This window comes from Protomyctophum bolini, assembly GCF_963924005.1.
Source record: "Protomyctophum bolini genome assembly, chromosome: 3".
Classification (NCBI taxonomy): Eukaryota; Metazoa; Chordata; class Actinopteri; order Myctophiformes; family Myctophidae; genus Protomyctophum; species Protomyctophum bolini.
Genome location: NC_137864.1, coordinates 44,696,562 through 44,718,024, shown reverse-complemented (window position 1 = coordinate 44,718,024; position 21,463 = coordinate 44,696,562). Strand labels below are relative to the sequence as shown.

Genomic DNA, 21,463 nt, shown 5'->3' with positions numbered 1-21,463 from the left:
CCACATTGACATTCATCAGCCTGCGGACCCCCCTTTGGACCTCTAGCAGTGATTCTCAACCCTTTTCATTCCAAGGACCCCCACATTGACACGCATTAAGCTACAGACGGCATTTCTATCTCCGGGACCGCAATTTATAGCGTCAAATCAAACTTCATTTAACTCTGAGAGTGTACAAATGGAACCAAATAGACCCGTTATGGCTCCATTTGTACACTCTCAGAGTTACAGACCCATAAGTGTCCATTTTGGTTCCAAACTATCATTTAGCTGGGGGAGCCCTGGGTCTCCCCCAAGGACCCCTGAGGGTCCCCACTTTGGGGTAGATGCAGTAGTGTGTGCACATGTACGTCAGATACATTGTCACAGCATGCCACCACACACAGCATTGCTTTGGAAGGAACGGCAGTAAACATGGCGCTCCTCCAGACAATGTTTTCCTGCTATGGATGCCAATTGGATGTCCCTTTATGTACTCGACAAGGACACTCCCTTTTATATAATGGCAGATACTGGCAGAGCAAGGGCATGTGAATGCTGTGGCCTGAGATGGCATATAGGGACATGGCCCGTGTGTCTGGACTCTGGACTGTATTCATATAGGGACATGGCCCGTGTGTCTGGACTGTATTCATATAGGGACATGGCCCGTGTGTTTGGACTCTGGACTGTATTCATATAGGGACATGGCCCGTGTGTCTGGACTCTGGACTGTATTCATATAGGGACATGGCCCGTGTGTCTGGACTCTGGACTATATTCATATAGGGACATGGCCCGTGTGTCTGGACTGTATTCATATAGGGACATGGCCCGTGTGTCTGGACTGTATTCATATAGGGACATGGCCCGTGTGTCTGGACTGTATTCATATAGGGACATGGCCGGTGTGTCTGGACTGTATTCATATAGGGACATGGCCCGTGTGTCTGGACTGTATTCATATAGGGACATGGCCCGTGTGTCTGGACTCTGGACTATATTCTCCTCAGGTGTCTCGGTAAAGATCAACTCGATGGGAGCGGCCCCTTTGTGTTGGAGACCCTGTGCAAGGTTAAAGGTGTCATGATCTAAGCGGTGGATATTGTCTTTATCTATGTAAATTGTCTTGTTCTTTGTATTATGTCAAATGTGTGTATATGTGTTCTGCATATACTTGGCTGCTGGGTCGCGAGACAAATTTCAGTGTGAACTGACAAAGTACTATAATATCATATCATGACATTCATTTACATTTTTTTTTACAATTGACAATATATAAAGTAGCAACACCAACTATGATGAGGCAGTATTGCTGTGTTTTTCATTTCCTGAAAAATGAACATTTTGGAGTTTTCATTTTGGAGGTTTCTTCCCGACAGCAGAGATATACTCCAGTGATTAGAGCCTCCCAGCGGGTGTCTCTGCTAGCCAGGCCCACTCCTCTACACCAAGCTCTTTGTCGAGCTTGTAGATCTGCTATTTTCGCCATCTGTTTGCCCCCCCCCCCCCCCCGTGTAGCGACCCTATAGGGTTCATGTGGTTAAGTTACCGTTCCTCAACATCTGTCGTTTCACTCGTCTGCCTCCTATTCCTCCATCCGTTCCATTTCTCCCCCCGTCACAACATATTGCCAGGGAGCCGCGCTGATCCCAGAACACCTTGGAGAATGGATTGATGAGGTACTGAGAGTCAGTTAACCCATTTCGGGCAGGAATCCCTTTTGGTGTTTTAAACATTATGTTATACTTTAGCTATTGAAAAACAGCAGATCTACAAGCTCATAGCGCGCCACCGAGTGGCGCACTACGAGCTTGTAGGTCTGCTATTTTTGAAAAATCAAAGAACGACTGACATGGAAAACATAGCTTTTTCAGAAAACTGTCATTTTCAAACAGACATTTTTAGAATCTGATCTCGGGTCAAAATGGGTTAAATGATCATTATTACCCTTCCACTTCCACCGCGCACAACGCGGCCATCTGTTTGGCTAGCTGGGCTGAGGAACGACACGGCCCTGTTGGCCCGCTGGGGGACACTGCATCGGTGAGGAGAGGCTCATATCTCTCTCCCATTTCTCTTTCCAATCGTCTCTTGTTACTGCTCGGATCGCCCCCGTCTAGCTCCCTGCACCTCCCCCCCCCCCCCCCCCCCCCCCCCCCCCACCCCCCGACGTCCTTGTCACGTCTCTCCAGCCTGTCCTCCGTGTCAGCGGGCCACCTCATTACTACGAGTGGGCCCCGGCTCAAAATGGCCTTCATTTAGTTCCTTTTGCGAGCGCAGGGCTCCTGGAGGGGCTGCAGGGCCAGGCAGATCGTCATTCTGCCTTCTCAAGCCGCTGGCCTTGGGGAGGCCATTACTGTCACCATGCCAACACACACATCATCTCTGCCTCTGCGCCTCCTCCGCCTGCCTTCCTTCCTTCCTTCCTTCCTGTGATCTCTCTATCGCCAGAGCCGTCCGTCGCAGAAAGAAAATGAAAGGAAAGAAAGAAAGCCTTTTGTTGCCTCGAAATACAAGAGCATCTGGCTTCTTTCTACGGATGTGTTGTTGTTACCGTTTAGTTGGACTGAGGCCTTTGTACGGATGTGTTGTTACCATATAGTTGGACTTAAGGCCTTTCGTGTACGAGTGCACGCTGCACTAGAGGCCGTTAAGTCAGTCAAGTCATTTGTTTTTGCTTTGCTGCGAAATAGCCATGGCATGAACAATATCTGAAGGCAGTGGCAGCTGTGTAGATGAAATAGTCGGAGATTCAACTACACAGAAAAACATTCTCGGTGTTCATTTCATTTGTAGAACAGAGAGAGGGTACAAAATGTCTGTTCACTCTCGGCATTATAAAGCTGCAATCCAGTACTTATTTTAATGAATACGACGTCATTTCTGTATGGCTGTATGCTATGGCTAATTGGCTATATATGCTAATACAATATAACTTGCACTTCTGCCGTGGCTGGAGGTGGTCTCCTATTCTCCCTTACTCTACATTTTTAGACCCAAGTCTGTGCATAAGCACATCATCTCCACGGGCAAGGCGAGGACCGCCGCTTGCTCCATCGGTAGAAAATCAGCCTCTTCTACGTGGGAGCCCCGGGTTAAATTCAGCCTCTTCTACGTAGGGAGCCCCGGGTTAAATTCAGCCTCTTCTACGTGGGAGCCCCGGTTTAAAATCCTGGAGGTTTCTACTACTGTATACTGTGTCTCAGTAGGTGGGCTTCTCTAGTCCCATCATGGGGGCCTGGGGGCGAGCACTGTGCACTGGGAACGTACGTACAGTCGGTCGCACGCGGATGTCCAGTTGTTGTTCCTCCTGTCCGCCCACACGCAGACCGAGGCTAATGGGTTGACACGCCGTCCGCTCGGCCATGCAGCATCACTGACGACAGCCCTGTTCTCATGGAAACACTGCTGCCGGCCTCTCGCAGACGCTATGGACACACTTAACTGGCAGCTTCCAACTCACTGCAGCAAATGAGAGGCTTAATAAGAGCTGTCGTCTTTCCACAGAGCCTGATTAGCCGCCAGTTTGGCAGTTCTATTCTGTCTTTCAGTGTGAGGATGGTGATGGGGATGATATTCTGTCTTTCAGTGTGAGGATGGTGACGGGGATGATGATGATGCGTGGCTGACGGCATGACGGATCCAGTCGACATTACTCTTGCCGTCTTATGGGAGATTTGATGTAATGAAAAGGTTGTTCTCCTCGTAGCCCAGAAAAGCTACGAGGAACGCTCATAGAATATTGTTGCTCTGTCAGAAACCATTGTGTTCTCCCATACTGTATGTCCTCCATACTGTTAATACCCGACTATCTACAAGCTCACAGTGCTTCACTGTGGGATGTGTTGTGATTTTTTAGGTCATCTGCTAGATATTGAAAGTGTGTTTGTGGGTTTTAGAAATGTTGAACTAATGAAAAGTATTCGTTGCTCGTGACTACACGAGAACACAAAAACAAGGTTTTCGCTCGGCATCGGCAGTATTCACTCTGAGTCAAGCCTACGGCGGTATTCACTCTGAGTCAAGCCTACGGCGGTATTCACTATGAGTCAAGCCTACAGCGGTATTCACTATGAGTCAAGCCTACGGCGGTATTCACTATGAGTCAAGCCTACGGCGGTATTCACTATGAGTCAAGCCTACGGCGGTATTCACTATGAGTCAAGCCTACGGCGGTATTCACTATGATGAGTCAAGCCTACGGCGGTATTCACTATGAGTCAAGCCCTGTGGCGGGGCTGTCACGATTATATCGCAACAATCGCCGTTCCACAAAAACGTCTTGTCACAGAACAGGTTGTTTGCCAACTTTGCCATAATAATCACTGTGGAGTGATATTATCTGCAGGCTGTAGTTCCAGTCCCAGGCACCGGAGGGAGGCAGAGGTCTTGAGGAAACTGAACCACATCCACAGGTTGGGTGGGGGTCAGTTCAGTTATTGTTGTTGGAGGCTGTCCCTTCCAAGGCCCTGCCGGGTCCCGGGCTGTACTCAATCATTATGCACTGTGTGGGAGTGCGTGCGTGCGTGCGTGCGTGCGTGCGTGCGTGCGTGCGTGCGTGCGTGCGTGCACAATGCATGCACACGCAGTGTGTGTCTGTACATGAGCTGAGCTAGTTGGTGTGTTTCATCCCTGGTGCAGTGGTTCTCGGGGTGGGGTCCAGGGAGCCCAGGTGGTCCTTGAGGATTTTATGGGTCTGTAACTGAGAGAGTTTACTTATTTTTATATGTTGGCCCAAGTGTACAGGTCCAAGTTAAAATAACTTTATATTGCGTAGATTAGATTATAGGTTATGGAAAGAAATCGTGACAAATAAGGGTCAAATCTACTGTATGTCAAACTGGCGTTCCTTGAAATTAGTTTGAGAGGGGTCTTTAGAAAAGTTTGAAAACGCACCGTTCTGGTGATGACATTGGAAGTTGGAACGCGTGACAAGGCTTTTTGGAGCTATAAAGCCTGAGATTGTTTCTAGCTCGGGGCTCGATGTCCAGACTTCACATTGTTTCTAGCTCGGGGCTAGATATCCAGACTTCAGATTGTTTCTAGCTCGGGGCTAGATGCCCAGACTTCAGAGCCACTGGGCAGCAGTATTTCAGGGCAGTGTGTTTCTGACCCCCTGGGGCGTGGGGTTGTGTTTGGACACGTTGTCCATCCACATGCTGACCAGTCTGTATCAGCATGGCATTCAGAGCCATTGTTTGTACACAAGCACGTTTCTATGGCCCCTGTCCATCACCACGGAGGACTGGATTGTAGACCAGTATCGTTCCACCGTATAGCAGCCTCAGATATGAATTATTAATGCTTGCCTGCAATTTTTTATGACTTCCCACAAGATATTATTCTCCCAAATAGGGGTGGGGGTGTGTGTGTGTGTGTGTGTGTGTTTGTGGTAAATGAAATTGTGTGCAGTGTGAAAAGTGCAAAACGTTTGGGGCCCTGGGATAGGGGTGACTGAGACGGACACATACATAATTCTCACCTATACAGTAGTCTGTAACATGCAGTAGACATCACATACATAATGTACTGGTTTATCTACCTGTACTGTAACATGCAGTAGACATCACATACATAATCCTCCAACGGCCAGCGTTTCTACTTACCTTTTAAGTAGTCCGAGAATATTTATCTGCACTTCGTTTGATCCCCCGGTTGTTGCTAAGACCAGCTAAGCCTTTAGCTGTGCTTCCGCAGAAAATCATTTTTTTTTATAAAAAAAGAAAATCGTCAAAGCCACCTTCCCTTCAATAGTTATACAGTCCGATGAAAAGAGCCTGGCCAGTTTTTCTTCTTTTCATGCTATTGTATACAAAATGAAATTAACGACGGGGTTCATGTGGTTGACATACATTTTTAATTACATTTTAGAATACCGATATTATCAAACATACCTATCAGTCATATCAGATTGATTACACACACACACACACACACACACACACACACACACACACACACACACACACACACACACACACACACACGCTCACACACACACACACACACACACACGCACACACATGGAACCCTCAAAGCTATGGGAGAGGAGTTGGCATGGATAGAGCTTCATTCTTCTACCAGTGTGCATTGGTTCTACGTTGAACCACGGAGAGAGAGAGAGAGAGAGAGAGAGAGAGAGAGCCTTTGTTGTTGTTGTGCATTTGTATTTAATTTCTCATTCTTAATGGAGGCTGAATGTCTCCGTATGGAACACTTCACACTGTGTGCCATCATTTTGATGGAGCCAACCGGGCAGAAAGCACAACACCCACCCCAACAACAAGCACAACACCCACCCCAACAACAAGCACAACACCCACCCCAACAACAAGCACAACACCCACCCCAACAACAAGCACAACACCCACCCCAACAACAAGCAGACAACTATGCCTCCACTCTAGAACCCCCCTTTTTTCATTTTTAAAAATATATATTTTGGGGGCGTTTTCTGCCTTTATTGATAGGGTACAGTATTTAGACAGGAAAGGGGGGAAGATAGGGAGTGACACGCGGCAAAGGCCGTCGGGCTCGGGAGTCGAACCTGCGGCACGCCGTCCGGCTGGCTTGGCAGCCTAGGTGCCCAGACGGTTGAGCTAACCGTCCGGGCCGGAACCCCTTTTTAATTGTGGCTACAAATCTTTGGGTATAATCATATCTTTTCACCGTGCCCCCTTGGACTCCAGTTACTGAGAGGCAGGGATTGGTTTGGTAAAGTGTGTGTAGGAACCCTGCCCCTTGGACTCCAGTTACTGAGAGGCAGGGGTTGGTTTGGTAAAGTGTGTGTAGGAACCCTGGCCCTTGGACTCCAGTTACTGAGAGGCAGGGGTTGGTTTGGTAAAGTGTGTGTAGGAACCCTGGCCCTTGGACTCCAGTTACTGAGAGGCAGGGGTTGGTTTGGTAAAGTGTGTGTAGGAACCCTGGCCCTTGGACTCCAGTTACTGAGAGGCAGGGGTTGGTTTGGTAAAGTGTGCGTAGGAACCCTGCCCCTTGGACTCCAGTTACTGAGAGGCAGGGGTTGGTTTGGTAAAGTGTGTGTAGGAACCCTGCCCCTTGGACTCCAGTTACTGAGAGGCAGGGGTTGGTTTGGTAAAGTGTGTGTAGGAACCCTGCCCCTTGGACTCCAGTTACTGAGAGGCAGGGGTTGGTTTGGTAAAGTGTGTGTAGGAACCCTGCCCCTTGGACTCCAGTTACTGAGAGGCAGGGGTTGGTTTGGTAAAGTGTGTGTAGGAACCCTGCCCCTTGGACTCCAGTTACTGAGAGGCAGGGATTGGTTTGGTAAAGTGTGTGTAGGAACCCTGCCCCTTGGACTCCAGTTACTGAGAGGCAGGGGTTGGTTTGGTAAAGTGTGTGTAGGAACCCTGCCCCTTGGACTCCAGTTACTGAGAGGCAGGGATTGGTTTGGTAAAGTGTGTGTAGGAACCCTGCCCCTTGGACTCCAGTTACTGAGAGGCAGGGATTGGTTTGGTAAAGTGTGTGTAGGAACCCTGCCCCTTGGACTCCAGTTACTGAGAGGCAGGGATTGGTTTGGTAAAGTGTGTGTAGGAACCCTGCCCCTTGGACTCCAGTTACTGAGAGGCAGGGGTTGGTTTGGTAAAGTGTGCGTAGGAACCCTGGCCCTTGGACTCCAGTTACTGAGAGGCAGGGGTTGGTTTGGTAAAGTGTGCGTAGGAACCCTGCCCCTTGGACTCCAGTTACTGAGAGGCAGGGATTGGTTTGGTAAAGTGTGTGTAGGAACCCTGCCCCTTGGACTCCAGTTACTGAGAGACAGGGGTTGGTTTGGTAAAGTGTGTGTAGGAACCCTGCCCCTTGGACTCCAGTTACTGAGAGGCAGGGGTTGGTTTGGTAAAGTGTGTGTAGGAACCCTGGCCCTTGGACTCCAGTTACTGAGAGGCAGGGGTTGGTTTGGTAAAGTGTGTGTAGGAACCCTGGCCCTTGGACTCCAGTTACTGAGAGGCAGGGGTTGGTTTGGTAAAGTGTGTGTAGGAACCCTGGCCCTTGGACTCCAGTTACTGAGAGGCAGGGGTTGGTTTGGTAAAGTGTGCGTAGGAACCCTGCCCCTTGGACTCCAGTTACTGAGAGGCAGGGGTTGGTTTGGTAAAGTGTGTGTAGGAACCCTGCCCCTTGGACTCCAGTTACTGAGAGGCAGGGGTTGGTTTGGTAAAGTGTGTGTAGGAACCCTGCCCCTTGGACTCCAGTTACTGAGAGGCAGGGGTTGGTTTGGTAAAGTGTGTGTAGGAACCCTGCCCCTTGGACTCCAGTTACTGAGAGGCAGGGGTTGGTTTGGTAAAGTGTGTGTAGGAACCCTGCCCCTTGGACTCCAGTTACTGAGAGGCAGGGATTGGTTTGGTAAAGTGTGTGTAGGAACCCTGCCCCTTGGACTCCAGTTACTGAGAGGCAGGGGTTGGTTTGGTAAAGTGTGTGTAGGAACCCTGCCCCTTGGACTCCAGTTACTGAGAGGCAGGGATTGGTTTGGTAAAGTGTGTGTAGGAACCCTGCCCCTTGGACTCCAGTTACTGAGAGGCAGGGATTGGTTTGGTAAAGTGTGTGTAGGAACCCTGCCCCTTGGACTCCAGTTACTGAGAGGCAGGGATTGGTTTGGTAAAGTGTGTGTAGGAACCCTGCCCCTTGGACTCCAGTTACTGAGAGGCAGGGGTTGGTTTGGTAAAGTGTGCGTAGGAACCCTGGCCCTTGGACTCCAGTTACTGAGAGGCAGGGGTTGGTTTGGTAAAGTGTGCGTAGGAACCCTGCCCCTTGGACTCCAGTTACTGAGAGGCAGGGATTGGTTTGGTAAAGTGTGCGTAGGAACCCTGCCCCTTGGACTCCAGTTACTGAGAGACAGGGGTTGGTTTGGTAAAGTGTGTGTAGGAACCCTGCCCCTTGGACTCCAGTTACTGAGAGGCAGGGATTGGTTTGGTAAAGTGTGCGTAGGAACCCTGCCCCTTGGACTCCAGTTACTGAGAGGCAGGGATTGGTTTGGTAAAGTGTGCGTAGGAACCCTGGCCCTTGGACTCCAGTTACTGAGAGGCAGGGATTGGTTTGGTAAAGTGTGCGTAGGAACCCTGCCCCTTGGACTCCAGTTACTGAGAGGCAGGGATTGGTTTGGTAAAGTGTGTGTAGGAACCCTGCCCCGTGGACTCCAGTTACTGAGAGGCAGGGATTGGTTTTGTTTTGCTGATTCAGGGGAACGCACCCAGACATGCTTGACCTCCGACCTCCGCCACTGCAGCAGTCTCACGGTTCCCCCACAACAAATGTGACCCCTGTGACCTCTACTCCCCAGCTGAACCGGAACATGTGCTTCAGTTTGGTAGCGACTAGCGAGTGACATTGTGTTAACTCCTACTGTAGCTTTTTATATTTATTTATTTTAGGGTCAATTTAAATCCTTTTGTACACTCAGTTAAATTAGCATGAATAATTTTGTATAAAGCTTGAAAATGGCTTCTACAGTATCCCTCCGCCAAACCCTAAACCTTATCGCACCATAGTGCTGCTTATCTATTTGAATTATTACTAAATTGCAGAAACCCCCTTTGAGAAAACACCTTCTTCAACATTTTAATGAATTGGTTTCATTTTTTTTTTCGAGCAAGAACCGCACATTCTCTGCATGTGATAATACACTTTAGCCAATCTTCCAGCTATCATTTGACTGTTGGGACCTCTCGTTCCAGTTAAAAATGCGTCATCATAAGTGCATAAGCCAGCAGGTGTTGTTGTTGACATGTGATGAGCAGGAAGAAGTGTTCAGACTCAGCCATCACTAGCACCCAGTGGATCCGGTTCCATTACAGTAGAGGGGTGCAACAATTAACATAATCTGTGCCGGCACAAGGACAACTCTTTGATATAGCTACTGTACCCCGCTGTGCCACCCACGAGATCACATTTGAATTAATAAGCAATTAATCCAGCGTTAAAATGTTGTACTCGCACGGTAGAAACTGTACGTCCCGATCCGACGCACGCTTAATGTTCTGAGCTTGTAGATAGGCTATTTTTGCTGATTTGGCACGATACAGGCTTAAAATGGCCTGGGGCTTAACCCATTCTGACCTGAGATCAGATTCATACGAGGTTTCCACGGGACACACACTGGTCTGATTAACCCATTCTGACCTGAGATCAGATTCTAAAAATGTCAGTCGTTCTTCGAATTTTTCAAAAATAGCAGACCTACAAGCTCATAGCGCGCCACTCGGTGGCACGCTATGAGCTTGTAGATCTGCTATTTTTCAATAGCTAAAGCATAACATGATGCCAACACCAAAATGGGTGCCCGGTCAGAATGGGTTAAGTGGTCATTTTAAAGTACCGTAGTACTTTTTGTGTCCATTTCGTTGATGCATGACTTCAAGATCATTCGATGAATTAAAAAAGTAATCGAAACTCGAAAGCACAGGCAATAAAAGAATAGATAGTCGCAGCCCTATAGTTATAACCTTCATTATCTTCTCATCTCATCCCGGGCCGATAAAAACTTGACTGGAGATCAGTTTACTGGTTGAACCCAGATGTCCAGCAGACCAAACACCTGCACAGCTACAGCTCTAGGACCAGCTTGTTTTTCCAACATGTCTCACAGTTCCAACGGAGCTCCCATTTCTATGCATCCAGGTTACATGAGCTGTGGGCCTAATCTCCTCTCCGGCTACCAGAGCTATGTCTGTGACATAGACACAGCACTCTGCCCCGGGACGCTAGAACACGATCAGCCCAAGGTAATTGGTAGGAATGTCAGACACGTAAGGCAGATTTAACCTTGGGTCTTTGTGGAATGCTGCGCAAGGCTCCCTGTTTGGGGGTGGGGCAGGGGTGGGGGGAGTGTCTTTGCTGCAGTTTTCTATAGCTGATAATGTGGCGTCATCACTGATTGGTTCGTTCCTAACATCCGACATAGTGTTTGACAGAGCTATTCTATTGGTGCCCTCCCATTGGCCAGGCCTGGTCCATATTAAATAGTATGTATTAAATGTATGGTGGTTCTTACTGTAATCTGTTTATTAAATTAGATACTGTACATATCGTGTGTGAAAAGTTGTTGAACAGGTTTCATTAACAACCAATTATTTCTGTATTTTAATAACCAATCAAATCGATTAGTTTGGCTGTCGGGATCGGGAGTCGAACCCGCGGCACACTGCCAGACTGGATTACCAGCCAATGTACCTGGACCGCTGAGCCCACAGCCCAGGCCTTCATTGTTCTTCTGAATTATTATTCATATGTTTTTCCCACCTCAGAAGCAAAACAACAACCAGAGAATGGGCCTTAACTTGTTTTTTGGTTTAAATGTTTAATGCCTGGGAAAGGGCAGCACACGGAGACAGTGAGCATGCCTTATTGTCGTTGGGTAGATAAAAGTGTTCCTGCGGAGCTGAAAGGATCTACAGTACTTTACAGCTCTGTCCTGTGTCTCTTTGACTTTGAACGGCTGCTACTGTATACCGAGGTCTAACGTCCTTGTGGCGTGCATTTTAACTCTATACCGAGGTCTAATGTCCTTGTGGCATTTTAACTCTATACCGAGGTCTAATGTCCTTGTGGCATTTTAACTCTATACCGAGGTCTAATGTCCTTGTGGCATTTTAACTCTATACCGAGGTCTAATATCCTTGTGGCATTTTAACTCTATACCGAGGTCTAATGTCCTTGTGGCATTTTAACTCTATACCGAGGTCTAATGTCCTTGTGGCATTTTAACTCTATACCGAGGTCTAATGTCCTTGTGGCATTTTAACTCTATACCGAGGTCTAATGTCCTTGTGGCATTTTAACTCTATGCCAAGGTCTAATGTCCTTGTTTTCAACTCAAGTCCATTTTAACTCTATTCTGAAAGACCCGCATCGAGCAAACTTTCCCAATCCGTTGTTCATTGTGTGCTTTCTGTCAGAAGTGTCTTGATAGTTTAGGCCTCTTTAGGCGAGTCAAACACTGACAGCCAACAACATGGGGAAAAGGTCGACCTGCGCTTTACTCCAGTTTATAAAAAAGGGAGAAAAGACCAACCATCCTTCCTGACAGCGGGCCAAATGAAGCCTTGTTGAAGTGAAATGTGTCACACATACTAATACTGTGATGGGATCCTGAAATATCCTTCAGCCACTTCCCTCACATAGACAACGGTATTGGCATTCCTTCACACCTCGGCGAATAGAGGACACGGTGAAAGGTATCCTTGGACCCGTCGTCGCTTAAAAAGCCGAAAGAAAACATTATAGTCACCCAAATGAGAATATACCGTTTTGTTTTGTCTGTGGTGCGTTGTGCACAGATGATTACGCGTTACTCAGGGCATCGCTGAGCTTCTGCGTTCAAACAGTTACTCAGGGCATCGCTGAGGTTCTGCGTTCAAACAGCTGATTCCTCTCTGGCAAGTTGGGAGTATCAGAAGCCGGGGGGCTGGGGGGGGTTGTGGGTGGGGGGGGGGGTCGGAGAATGACTGCGATGAGGAAGCTCTGGGGGCTCCGTCCGCGCACACACATGTGCCTTGTCGGGACGACTGTTGGTACACATTCCACGCCCCGCGGGGTCACGAGAGCAGATTCCACAGTGACTGGGCCGGGCCGGGGCGGAGGCCGTGGCGGTGGTGGTTGTCTGTGAGTTGGCAGAAGGGAGGAGGGTTCCATGCGTGGGGTGGGTGGCGAGATGGGCGGGGTCTGTTCCTCCCCTTTCCCTTCAAGCCTGCAGCTGCTGCTCTGGCTGGCAGGGGCACAACGGTGACCTCACACCCTGGAGATCTTTTAAAAGGAGCAGGCCTGCGGGGCAGCGAGTTCTGAGTGGACAGTCATGAGAGCAGGACTGCAGTGACACGTCCTGACGGTCGTCCAGTGAACCGTATTTCAACCAGAGAGCTCGGTCAGCTCCTGACATTACCTGACCCCCGTGTCTCTTCAGGGCTATGACCCAGTAGTCTGCGACTCTGCGCACTTCTTTATTTTTTCCTCCCTTTGCGATGCTGCGGCATTGCCCCATAGCCCGCTTTGCCGCCTCCGCCGGCGCCCGCAAAAAGATGCCCAAGGAGGAGAAGGCCCCGAAGGCTCCGCCGGAGAGCCGGGCCGCCTCTCGGGACCCTTTGGATGTGACCAAGGAGGTCTTGCCCCCCCAGAAAGTGCTCAAGATATTCAGCATCAACATCATTACTCAGGGATTACCATTCTGTCGCAGGCGGGTGAGTCCCCCCCCTTTAGGGCCCAGACTTGGGTTTTAGGTTTTTTTTTTATTGAGAGACGACAGAAATGACCTGATATGTCCGGGGTCAAAATGCTGCCATGTCATCCTACCTACCCTCTACCTATTCACCTCATTGCATTATATAGCATCGCACAACGGTGTTACTTGCCCAGATCGCGTCGACAAGCAACACTGTTATTCTATGGACCATAGCTTAGGCCTTAGTTGCCTTTAGTTAGTTTGCTCTTCAGTGGTGACTTTGAACTCTACATTAGTGGTAGTTTATCAAGATGCCAGCTTGTTTTATCCCCCCCCCCCCCCCCCATAGAGCACTATACCTGCTCGGCTATTTTTATTGTTGTTCCAGTTAAGTTAACTTTGTTTTCGGTATCTTTACAAAAACTGCTCACTGTTCAGTTTTCTTTGGTCCAGTGCAGTGTAAAATATATATATATATATAATATAACATTGGAGGAGGCTGTTGTGAAAAAGAACAACGACCTCTTTGACCTGCAGCCTTGTTTGCTTTCCTCAAGACATTTCTCCTCCGTTCAGGCCTGAATCTTAAATATCCCTTTCCAAATAATTCACTGTTTGGTTGAGTTTGAATTAATTTCCTAATTCAACACCTGTACGGCAGCACGGTCGGTCGTGCTCCGGTCTGAAGGTTAGCAGCAGCCCCGTGTTCTCTTTACATAACATATCCTGGAAATTGGCTTTATTTATTCTTTGAATTGAATGGTTTGAAACTAATATTAGCATGCCGTTTTAAAAAAAGTGGTAATACAATTTTCACATTTATTTTCAGATATCTAAAGTAGATTTATTGTCTCCACCAGGCCAAAGGCATGGTGGAGAGAGTATGTTTTGTTTCAAATGAGTTGCCATCGACATAGTCATTTGTGGTTATTTTACCACATTATTTTGTCCGATGTGCTACAGTGAGTTGAATATAAATGTTGTGTGTTGGTCCATGCGGTCTCCCTGCTGCTGCCTCAGACGGGACCCCGAGCTGTGACCTTAAAAAGGCCGCCGGCAAAAGGCCTATTTTTAGTTGAGGTTTTCGAGGCCGAATCTACCGATTGGAGAAATAAACAGATTGGATTCCGTCTTGTTGCACAGACAGTATTCACAGTGTAAATATCACACACTTTACTCATAATGTTGTACTAGGGGGGCTTTTTTCCTTTGAATTGCTTCGTGTTCCTGTAAGATATGGAGAGGTGCTTTGTGCTGTATACGTTTATAATCTCGTCTTTCCTCTCCTTGGAAGGATATTAACCCATTCTGACCGGGCACCCATTTTGGTGTTGGCATCATGTTATGCTTTAGCTATTGAAAAATAGCAGATCTACAAGCTCATAGCGCGCCACCGAGTGGCGCGATACGAGCTTGTAGGTCTGCTATTTTTGAAAAATCGAGGAACGACTTGACATTTTTAGAATCTGATCTGAGGTCAGAATGGGTTAATCAGACCAGTGTGTGTCCCGTGGAAACCTCGTATGAATCTGATCTCAGGTCAGAATGGGTTAAATATCTGATCAGCAATTATCAGGGTCTCAGGTTCAGGACAACGCAATGGGAACGTCTACATGATGCAACATTATAGCTGGACAGCCGTCTTTAGTGTCTTAGCACACCTGGACCATAGGGATGCTTTTTAACCCATTCTGACCTGAGATCAGATTCATACGAGGTTTCCACGGGACTACACACTGGTCTGATTAATCCATTCTGACCTGAGATCAGATTATAAAAATGTCAGTCGTTCTTCGATTTTTCAAAAATAGCAGACCTACAAGCTCGTAGCGCGCCACTCGGTGGCGCGCTATGAGCTTGTAGATCTGCTATTTTTCAATAGATAAAGCATAACATGATGCCAACACCAAAATGGGTTCCCGTTCAGAATGGGTTAAGTTAATTCACCTTTATGCAAAACTGAATGTTTGCAATGTCCTCCTTTTTCAATGAGTTGAGTCTCGCTGAACGACGAGCTTTTAATAATTTCAGTTAGATTAAATAATGAGGTTTTGTTCTCTTATTAACGTTATATTAACTTTACATTATATATAACGTTTTATACTTTTAGAAGGCGTTCCATTGCCTCCTTATAGCCGGGTGTTGAGTGTGGAACCCTGCATTCAGCTGACCCAAGATTTTACCTTAACCCATTCTGGGCAGGAACCCAGAATGTTAGCATTATGTTATGCTTTAGCTATTGAAAAAATGGCGCGCTATGAGCTTGTAGGTCTGCTATTTTTGGAAAATCGAAGAGCGACTGACATAGAAACATAGCTTTTTCCAAGTTTACAACTGTCAGGATGTAGAAAACATTTTTTTTAATCTGATCTCAGGTCAAAATGGGTTAAAAAATACATTTTAAAGAAGCAGCCGTTAATGGTAATGACAGCTTTAATCTCAGTGGAGAGGAGGAGGAGGGGCAGGACAGTAATCTGGTGCTTTTAAAATATGATCCGCCGACGTTTCAGACGTAGCAGGACCTCCGCAGGGGAGGCGAGGAGGGGCGAGGAGGCTGCCTTGAAGCTGCTGGAATGGGGAATCAGGCTGGCGGGCGGCTGGGTGGGTGGGTGATGACGGCTGTCCTCCCACCCTCCACCTCCTCCACCTCTCCCTGGCTGCTTCCTCTCACATCAAAGCCCAGCCACTGGGCAAAGTAGCACGGAGACAAAGGGATCAGCATGATAATTTAGTCTTCATTAGCACTGTTTATGTGTCAGACACGAGTTCAAAGGCTGAGCAGAGGGGGGGGATTGTGGGACGGGGTTGGTGGCCAAGATAATTCACCATTGTGGCCGGCCACCATGGTTTAAATAGATGTCCAATGGGATGGTCTAACAACTGTAACATATCTCCTCTGTTACGCCACGGTGCGGTGAGGACTGAGGACCCAAATGTGGGCCAGGTGGTGGTGATCAAAGCCCAAGGCTGTGGGTGTTTAGTGTTTACAACACATAAACCCTAGCGTATTTTAGGCACGTCACGTCATAGGCAAACACTCTGACAGAATTGGTGTACAACACTGGTGAACTGGTGAAATGAATTGTTTTGTGTTCTCCCCCCCCGACCTCCATTCTGAGGCCCGCGGATCCGTGTAGCATGACTCAGCATTTCAGTATAAACACAGTAGTGTGAAAAGGATTGTGAATGTGAACAGTTTGTCCCCCTGTTGACCTGCATTGCACAATCGAGTTGCAGCCTCGACTTAATTCAGTCCTTAGTTTTATAATAGGGTTGTAAGGGATCTGCTTTGTCGTGAAACGGGACTCCAGCCACACCCGGCTTAAATGTCCTTTTGCGGTTGAGATTTTAAAGATCGTTATCGGCGAAGGCCCACATTTGTTCATGTGGTGAACTGAATTTGAAATGTTCAAAGGGCTACCTGGGACCTAAATGGTCCTAACCATGAAGTGGGGGCCACTGGAACAAGAGAAAACAGCCGCAGTATTTTGGGTTGACTGTATTTGGGAGAAAAAGAAAGCCACATTTTGGGGGATTATGCTACAGTGGCCAGGCATCAGTTTTAATCCCTGCGAGCACAGGCGTTAAAATTGCCTATTAGCATGCCAGCAGCTGTGATGCTCTGAAGACGGATGATCGTGTTCCACCGCAGCCATCTCTCACTGGAGATTGAAACGTTGCAGAGTTACTCCTCCACCACCAGCAGCACCGCCCACACATTCCTTAATAGACTATCTGTAATGAAAACGTGCATTTGGGCCGTTTCACAGCCACGGTCACAACTCAACAGTATAGATCCCACGCGGCCCATTTATGAGGCTGTTACTCCTGGTGGTGTCGCGGCGCGCCACGTGGGTAGTGTGGTGGTCCTGGCAGCTGGAGCTCCTCTGAATGGCATAGCTGGGATGTCTCATGGCCCCCTCGGGGGACTATAGTGCTGCTTAACCCATTCTGACCTGAGATCAGATTCATACGAGGTTTCCACTGGACACACACTGGTCTGATGAACCCATTCTGACCTGAGATCAGATTCTAAAAAATGTCAGTCGTTCTTCGATTTTTCAAAAATAGCAGACCTATACAAGCTCGTAGCGCGCCACTGTAGATCTGCTATTTTTCAATAGCTAAAGCATGGCATGATACTAACACCAAAATGGGTTCCCGGTCAGAATGGGTTAAGTCTGCTGGACCCTAGCTGTCGCTTCAGAAGGAGCTCATTCCACACGATCCACGGAGCTGTGCACACGCATTCTTCCCATACTCCACGCGTCCGCAGTTGCGTCACATCCTCGTTAAGACGTTACGTTTTTTTGTGTTCTTCCCGGCGTTAAGACCGCTAATTACAGTGCATTTAATAAGCCCCTTCTTGCCGTTCTCTGTCCTGTTGCACTGCAGTGCCCGGTTGCTGAACGAGCGGTCCCATTTGGCAACCAGACACGAGGCCCAACGTCTGAGGAAATCTCCCTCTCTCACGCTCTTTATATCTTGAGACATCCTCTAGTGAGATATACACCCCCCCCCCCCCCCCCCCCCACACACACCCATGTGCTCTACTGATTAAAAATAGCTCTGAACCTGTGTTAACATTCCCAATTAAACGGTGCCAAGAGAAACCACCCAATTTCCCCCGAGCCAGAACGGGCATCCAGCTGTTGTGCGTATAGAGCAGAACACAGCCATGTGGAGCACCAGGACATTAACCCATTTAGGCCTGAAAAATCCTGACAGTTTTCTGAAATACCTACGTTTCTAGGCCTATATATCACTCAATATTTCATGTCAAGGACCCCAAAAATGATCTGTAATTGGCCTCCGAGACCCCCATCTGAAAATATGTTGTTCCAGGGACTTCCCCAGAAGCAAAGATTTCAGTTAAAAACGTTTGTTCTGAAAAAAATATATATTCCAAATTTGAGGCACATTTTCACGATTTTTCAAAAAATAGCAGACCTACAAGCTCGTAGCGCGCCACTCGGTGGCGCGCCACTCGGTGGCGCGCTACGAGCTTGTAGATCTGCTCTTTTTCAATAGCTAAAGCATAGCACAATGCTAACACCAAAAGGGGTTCTCGCCCAAAATGGATTAACAGCGAGGGTGGTATTACTTTCCCCCATGCAGCAACCCCTCCCTCCCTCCCCCCACGCCGGTCCCCTCCTCGCTGCCTCAGTAAGGTGATCTGGAGCTGCCCAGTGCAGCTATGTGTGCATATAAACGCCTATCAGCAAGAGACATTTGCTGCTCGGCCCTTTCCTTATAGCAAACTGGCAACCCACTTCTTGTTTGCTCATATTCATTTGTGTTTCTCTCCGTTGGGCACCACATATTCATACAGCCAACGCAACACAGCTGGGGGGGGGGGTCTATATATGTGTATTGTCACAGGTGTTGAATTACTGGACATGTTTTATTGAAATCGCTACGGTGGAAGTGAGACGCATTTTGTTGGTTCATGAGTCGTTCGTTGCTTGTTAAGCTAGTAGTTGTGTTTATGAAAAAAAAGATTTAGCTCTGTAATTGCTCACGTTAGGCTTGAGAAGGTGCAACACAGCCCTGTCCTTTACAGTTACAGTTATATCCACATCGCTCACTCTGCTTTCATTGCTCAGTCTTACCTCGGTTTTACAGTTTGGTATCGGTGTCACATTCCTAATATTTTGGCTTAGGTTGTTCAGTTTCATAGATGATATCATTTTGTATTCTTTGTCTCTCTGTGCCCGGGCCCATATGAAGGGTTTGAAAGTTTGCTCTTGAACTGAGGCAGTATGTACCTGGCAGTGTGAATGACATGACGATCTGACGCTGCTAAAAGCAGGCTGGGTGTTTGATAGCCGTCTCTGCTCGTACGTGCGTCAACCAGTCTGCTCGCATTTCTATAAACAACTTCTCGACTCCCAATAGTTGCCCATTTCAAATTCTAGGAGTTTCTTTTCAAGTGCCAAAAGTTCAATTTCCTCTGGGCATATCTGGCTCCTTCTTTATGCATGACGGTGACCCAGAGGTGCAGCTTCATGTCTGGCTGCTCGTCATGTTTGGAATGGGAGCAGCATCATATTATTCTCAATTTGAAACCTGAAGCTCTTTTTATGTTGTTCTGTTGACTCCCCCTGTTGCTGTAGAAACAGCACATCCAGTCAATTCAAAATATAACACTTGACTGATGAAAAAAACAAAACTCTTGCAGCCTGTAGGCCGCAGTCAATCTAAGCTTAAAAAAAAGGGGGTAACCCAAAATAAATTGCAATAGTAAATAATCGTTCAAGGTTTATTTGATGGATTATGCTTTAAAGCGCAAATAATATGCATTTTAAATGTGCTTTTAATATTTAATATCGTATTGTCTACGTATGTCCCTCAAAATTATTTCGAATGGTTTGAGCCTCAATCACTGCTGCCACTGCTGCAAAGTGAAAAAATGCACTTTTCCTACTGTAACTTATTCTGCTCAGTCTCCTCCAGGCTGCACAATGAATAAGTTCTCAACATTTTTAAACAAAACTTCCAAGTAGCCTGCAGCATATATATATCACCTCAGATAAGCTGCCTTTGGGGCTGGAAGGCCAGGCAGCACCCTGTGTTAAATCGGTGGCTCTCTGCAGATAGAGCCAGGTAAGGGAATGGGGGCATTCCTTATAGTCTGCTGCTCCACCAGCAGCAATCTCCCCGGCTGGGCTTCTAAAAGCCACTTTCCTGCTGCCTTTGGCCTCCAGATGTATACAGCGGGGCCCGCACACCCACCTCTCTCAAGGCACACAGGACAGGACAAGACCATGTCTTATTGTCTAGTGAGTGTCTTTGAAGTGTTCTCCTCTGTTATTCTGTCACCCTGATGCAATAAAGTGCAAGTCAGTGTTGTGAAGTGGGACGCTGACGGCTGGTGGCATTGATGCATGTCCTGTCCTTGACAAGAAAATCATTGGAGGGCTTTGTTTGCGTCTCGTTAAAACTTTTCGGACTTTGTTTCCCCCCCCCCCTCCTCCTTACCGACATTGTCCCTCACCCTCCCCAACACATTAGCATGTCAGTCCAGAGGTCCATAAGCAGTCAATCAGCCCGTCCTGCCAAGCGGGCCCTGTTATTAAAGAGCCTTTAACGGGCCTGGAGGCTTGTTTTGACTTGACTTCCTGCAGCGCAGCAATGACACAGCGTACCGTTTTACATGCTGAGCATGATGATCCGACAGGCTGAACTTGGTGATCTTAACTGCCTCACCCACTGCACATGCACACACACACACACACACACACACACACACACACACACACACACACACACACACACACACACACACACACACACACGCCCCTCCGTGGAATGGCTTCAGCAGCTGACGGCTGACTCACCTTCAAGTCCAAAGATATATAGTGTATAAGATATATATATAAAGATATATAGCGTATATAGTGCTGGCTGATTTAACTTGAATGGTTTTCATCATTCCTGCACAACCTGGTGGCCTCATCCCACGCTGCCTCCTCAACCTGTTCTTTTTGGCCCCGTATCAATCGTACATCATGGGTTAATACAATGCAAGCAGCCTGCCACCATGCCAACACCATGGGCTTGGCAGCTGATGCGTTTGTCCAGCTCGCACCTCCTCCCCTCCCCCCTCCCCCCCGTCTCCTCCTCCTCCTCCACTCCTTCCCTCTGTCCTGAAGCAAAGCAACGCTCCACCTCTGTGCCCTGCGAGGCAGGATTCCATTGCCCTTGGACTCCAAATAACACACAGAGGGGAGGAAGGCATCTGCCACCGGCTATTCTGAGCAGCGGGTCCATTCCAGGGAGAGGCATATACGCATCCAGCCTGCTATCCTAGCTAGCCTTAACTAGTACCCATATCCGCCATATCCGCCGCACTGTTCCCTTCACACCGCCACCCGTTCAAAAGAAGACTCGACTGCCACACTTTTTAAGACGAGCGCTCCTGTAAGTGGTGTGAACGCTAGCCACAGAGGCTAGTCGACCTGGCTATCTGTCTGTCTGTTTTCCTGTACTTTTTGTCATGTCAGTCAAGGAAGCTATTAGCCAGCTGTGACTTACTGTAACTCTAGTTTGGTGGCTCTATTCGATATACTGAGATCTCATTGGCCTTTTGGAAGTATTTACAGTATGCATCGACTCCCTTCTTATAGCTTTTCAGTTTGACTTTTGGCCGAGTCGTCAATAATGTCAGCGTGTCATCGATGAAGCAACGATATGAGCCGGGGCGTTTTCAGCAACAAACCCGAGACGTTATCTAAATACCTCTGGAGTCGAAAGCCGGGCGGTACGGCGGGATCATTTATACTTGGCGTTGCAGCGAGACGGACTGAGCATGCTCCGTAG

At 47.9% G+C, this 21,463-nt stretch overlaps 1 protein-coding gene across 2 annotated transcripts in view; it reads left to right on the top strand.

Moving 5' to 3' along the window:
• fbxw7 (F-box and WD repeat domain containing 7) overlaps positions 1-21,463 on the top strand; it is a 157,237-nt gene that overhangs the window by 16,166 nt on the left and 119,608 nt on the right. Inside the window, exon 1 of one of the 2 annotated variants that reach the window (XM_080757409.1) lies at positions 12,763-13,160. The exons of the other annotated variant lie outside the window; for it this stretch is intronic. Within the exon in view, the coding sequence (XP_080613535.1) occupies positions 12,945-13,160 (216 nt within the window). The 5' untranslated portion in view covers positions 12,763-12,944. Of the gene's footprint in view, positions 1-12,762; positions 13,161-21,463 lie in introns of those variants that run through there. 2 annotated transcript variants of the gene reach the window in all.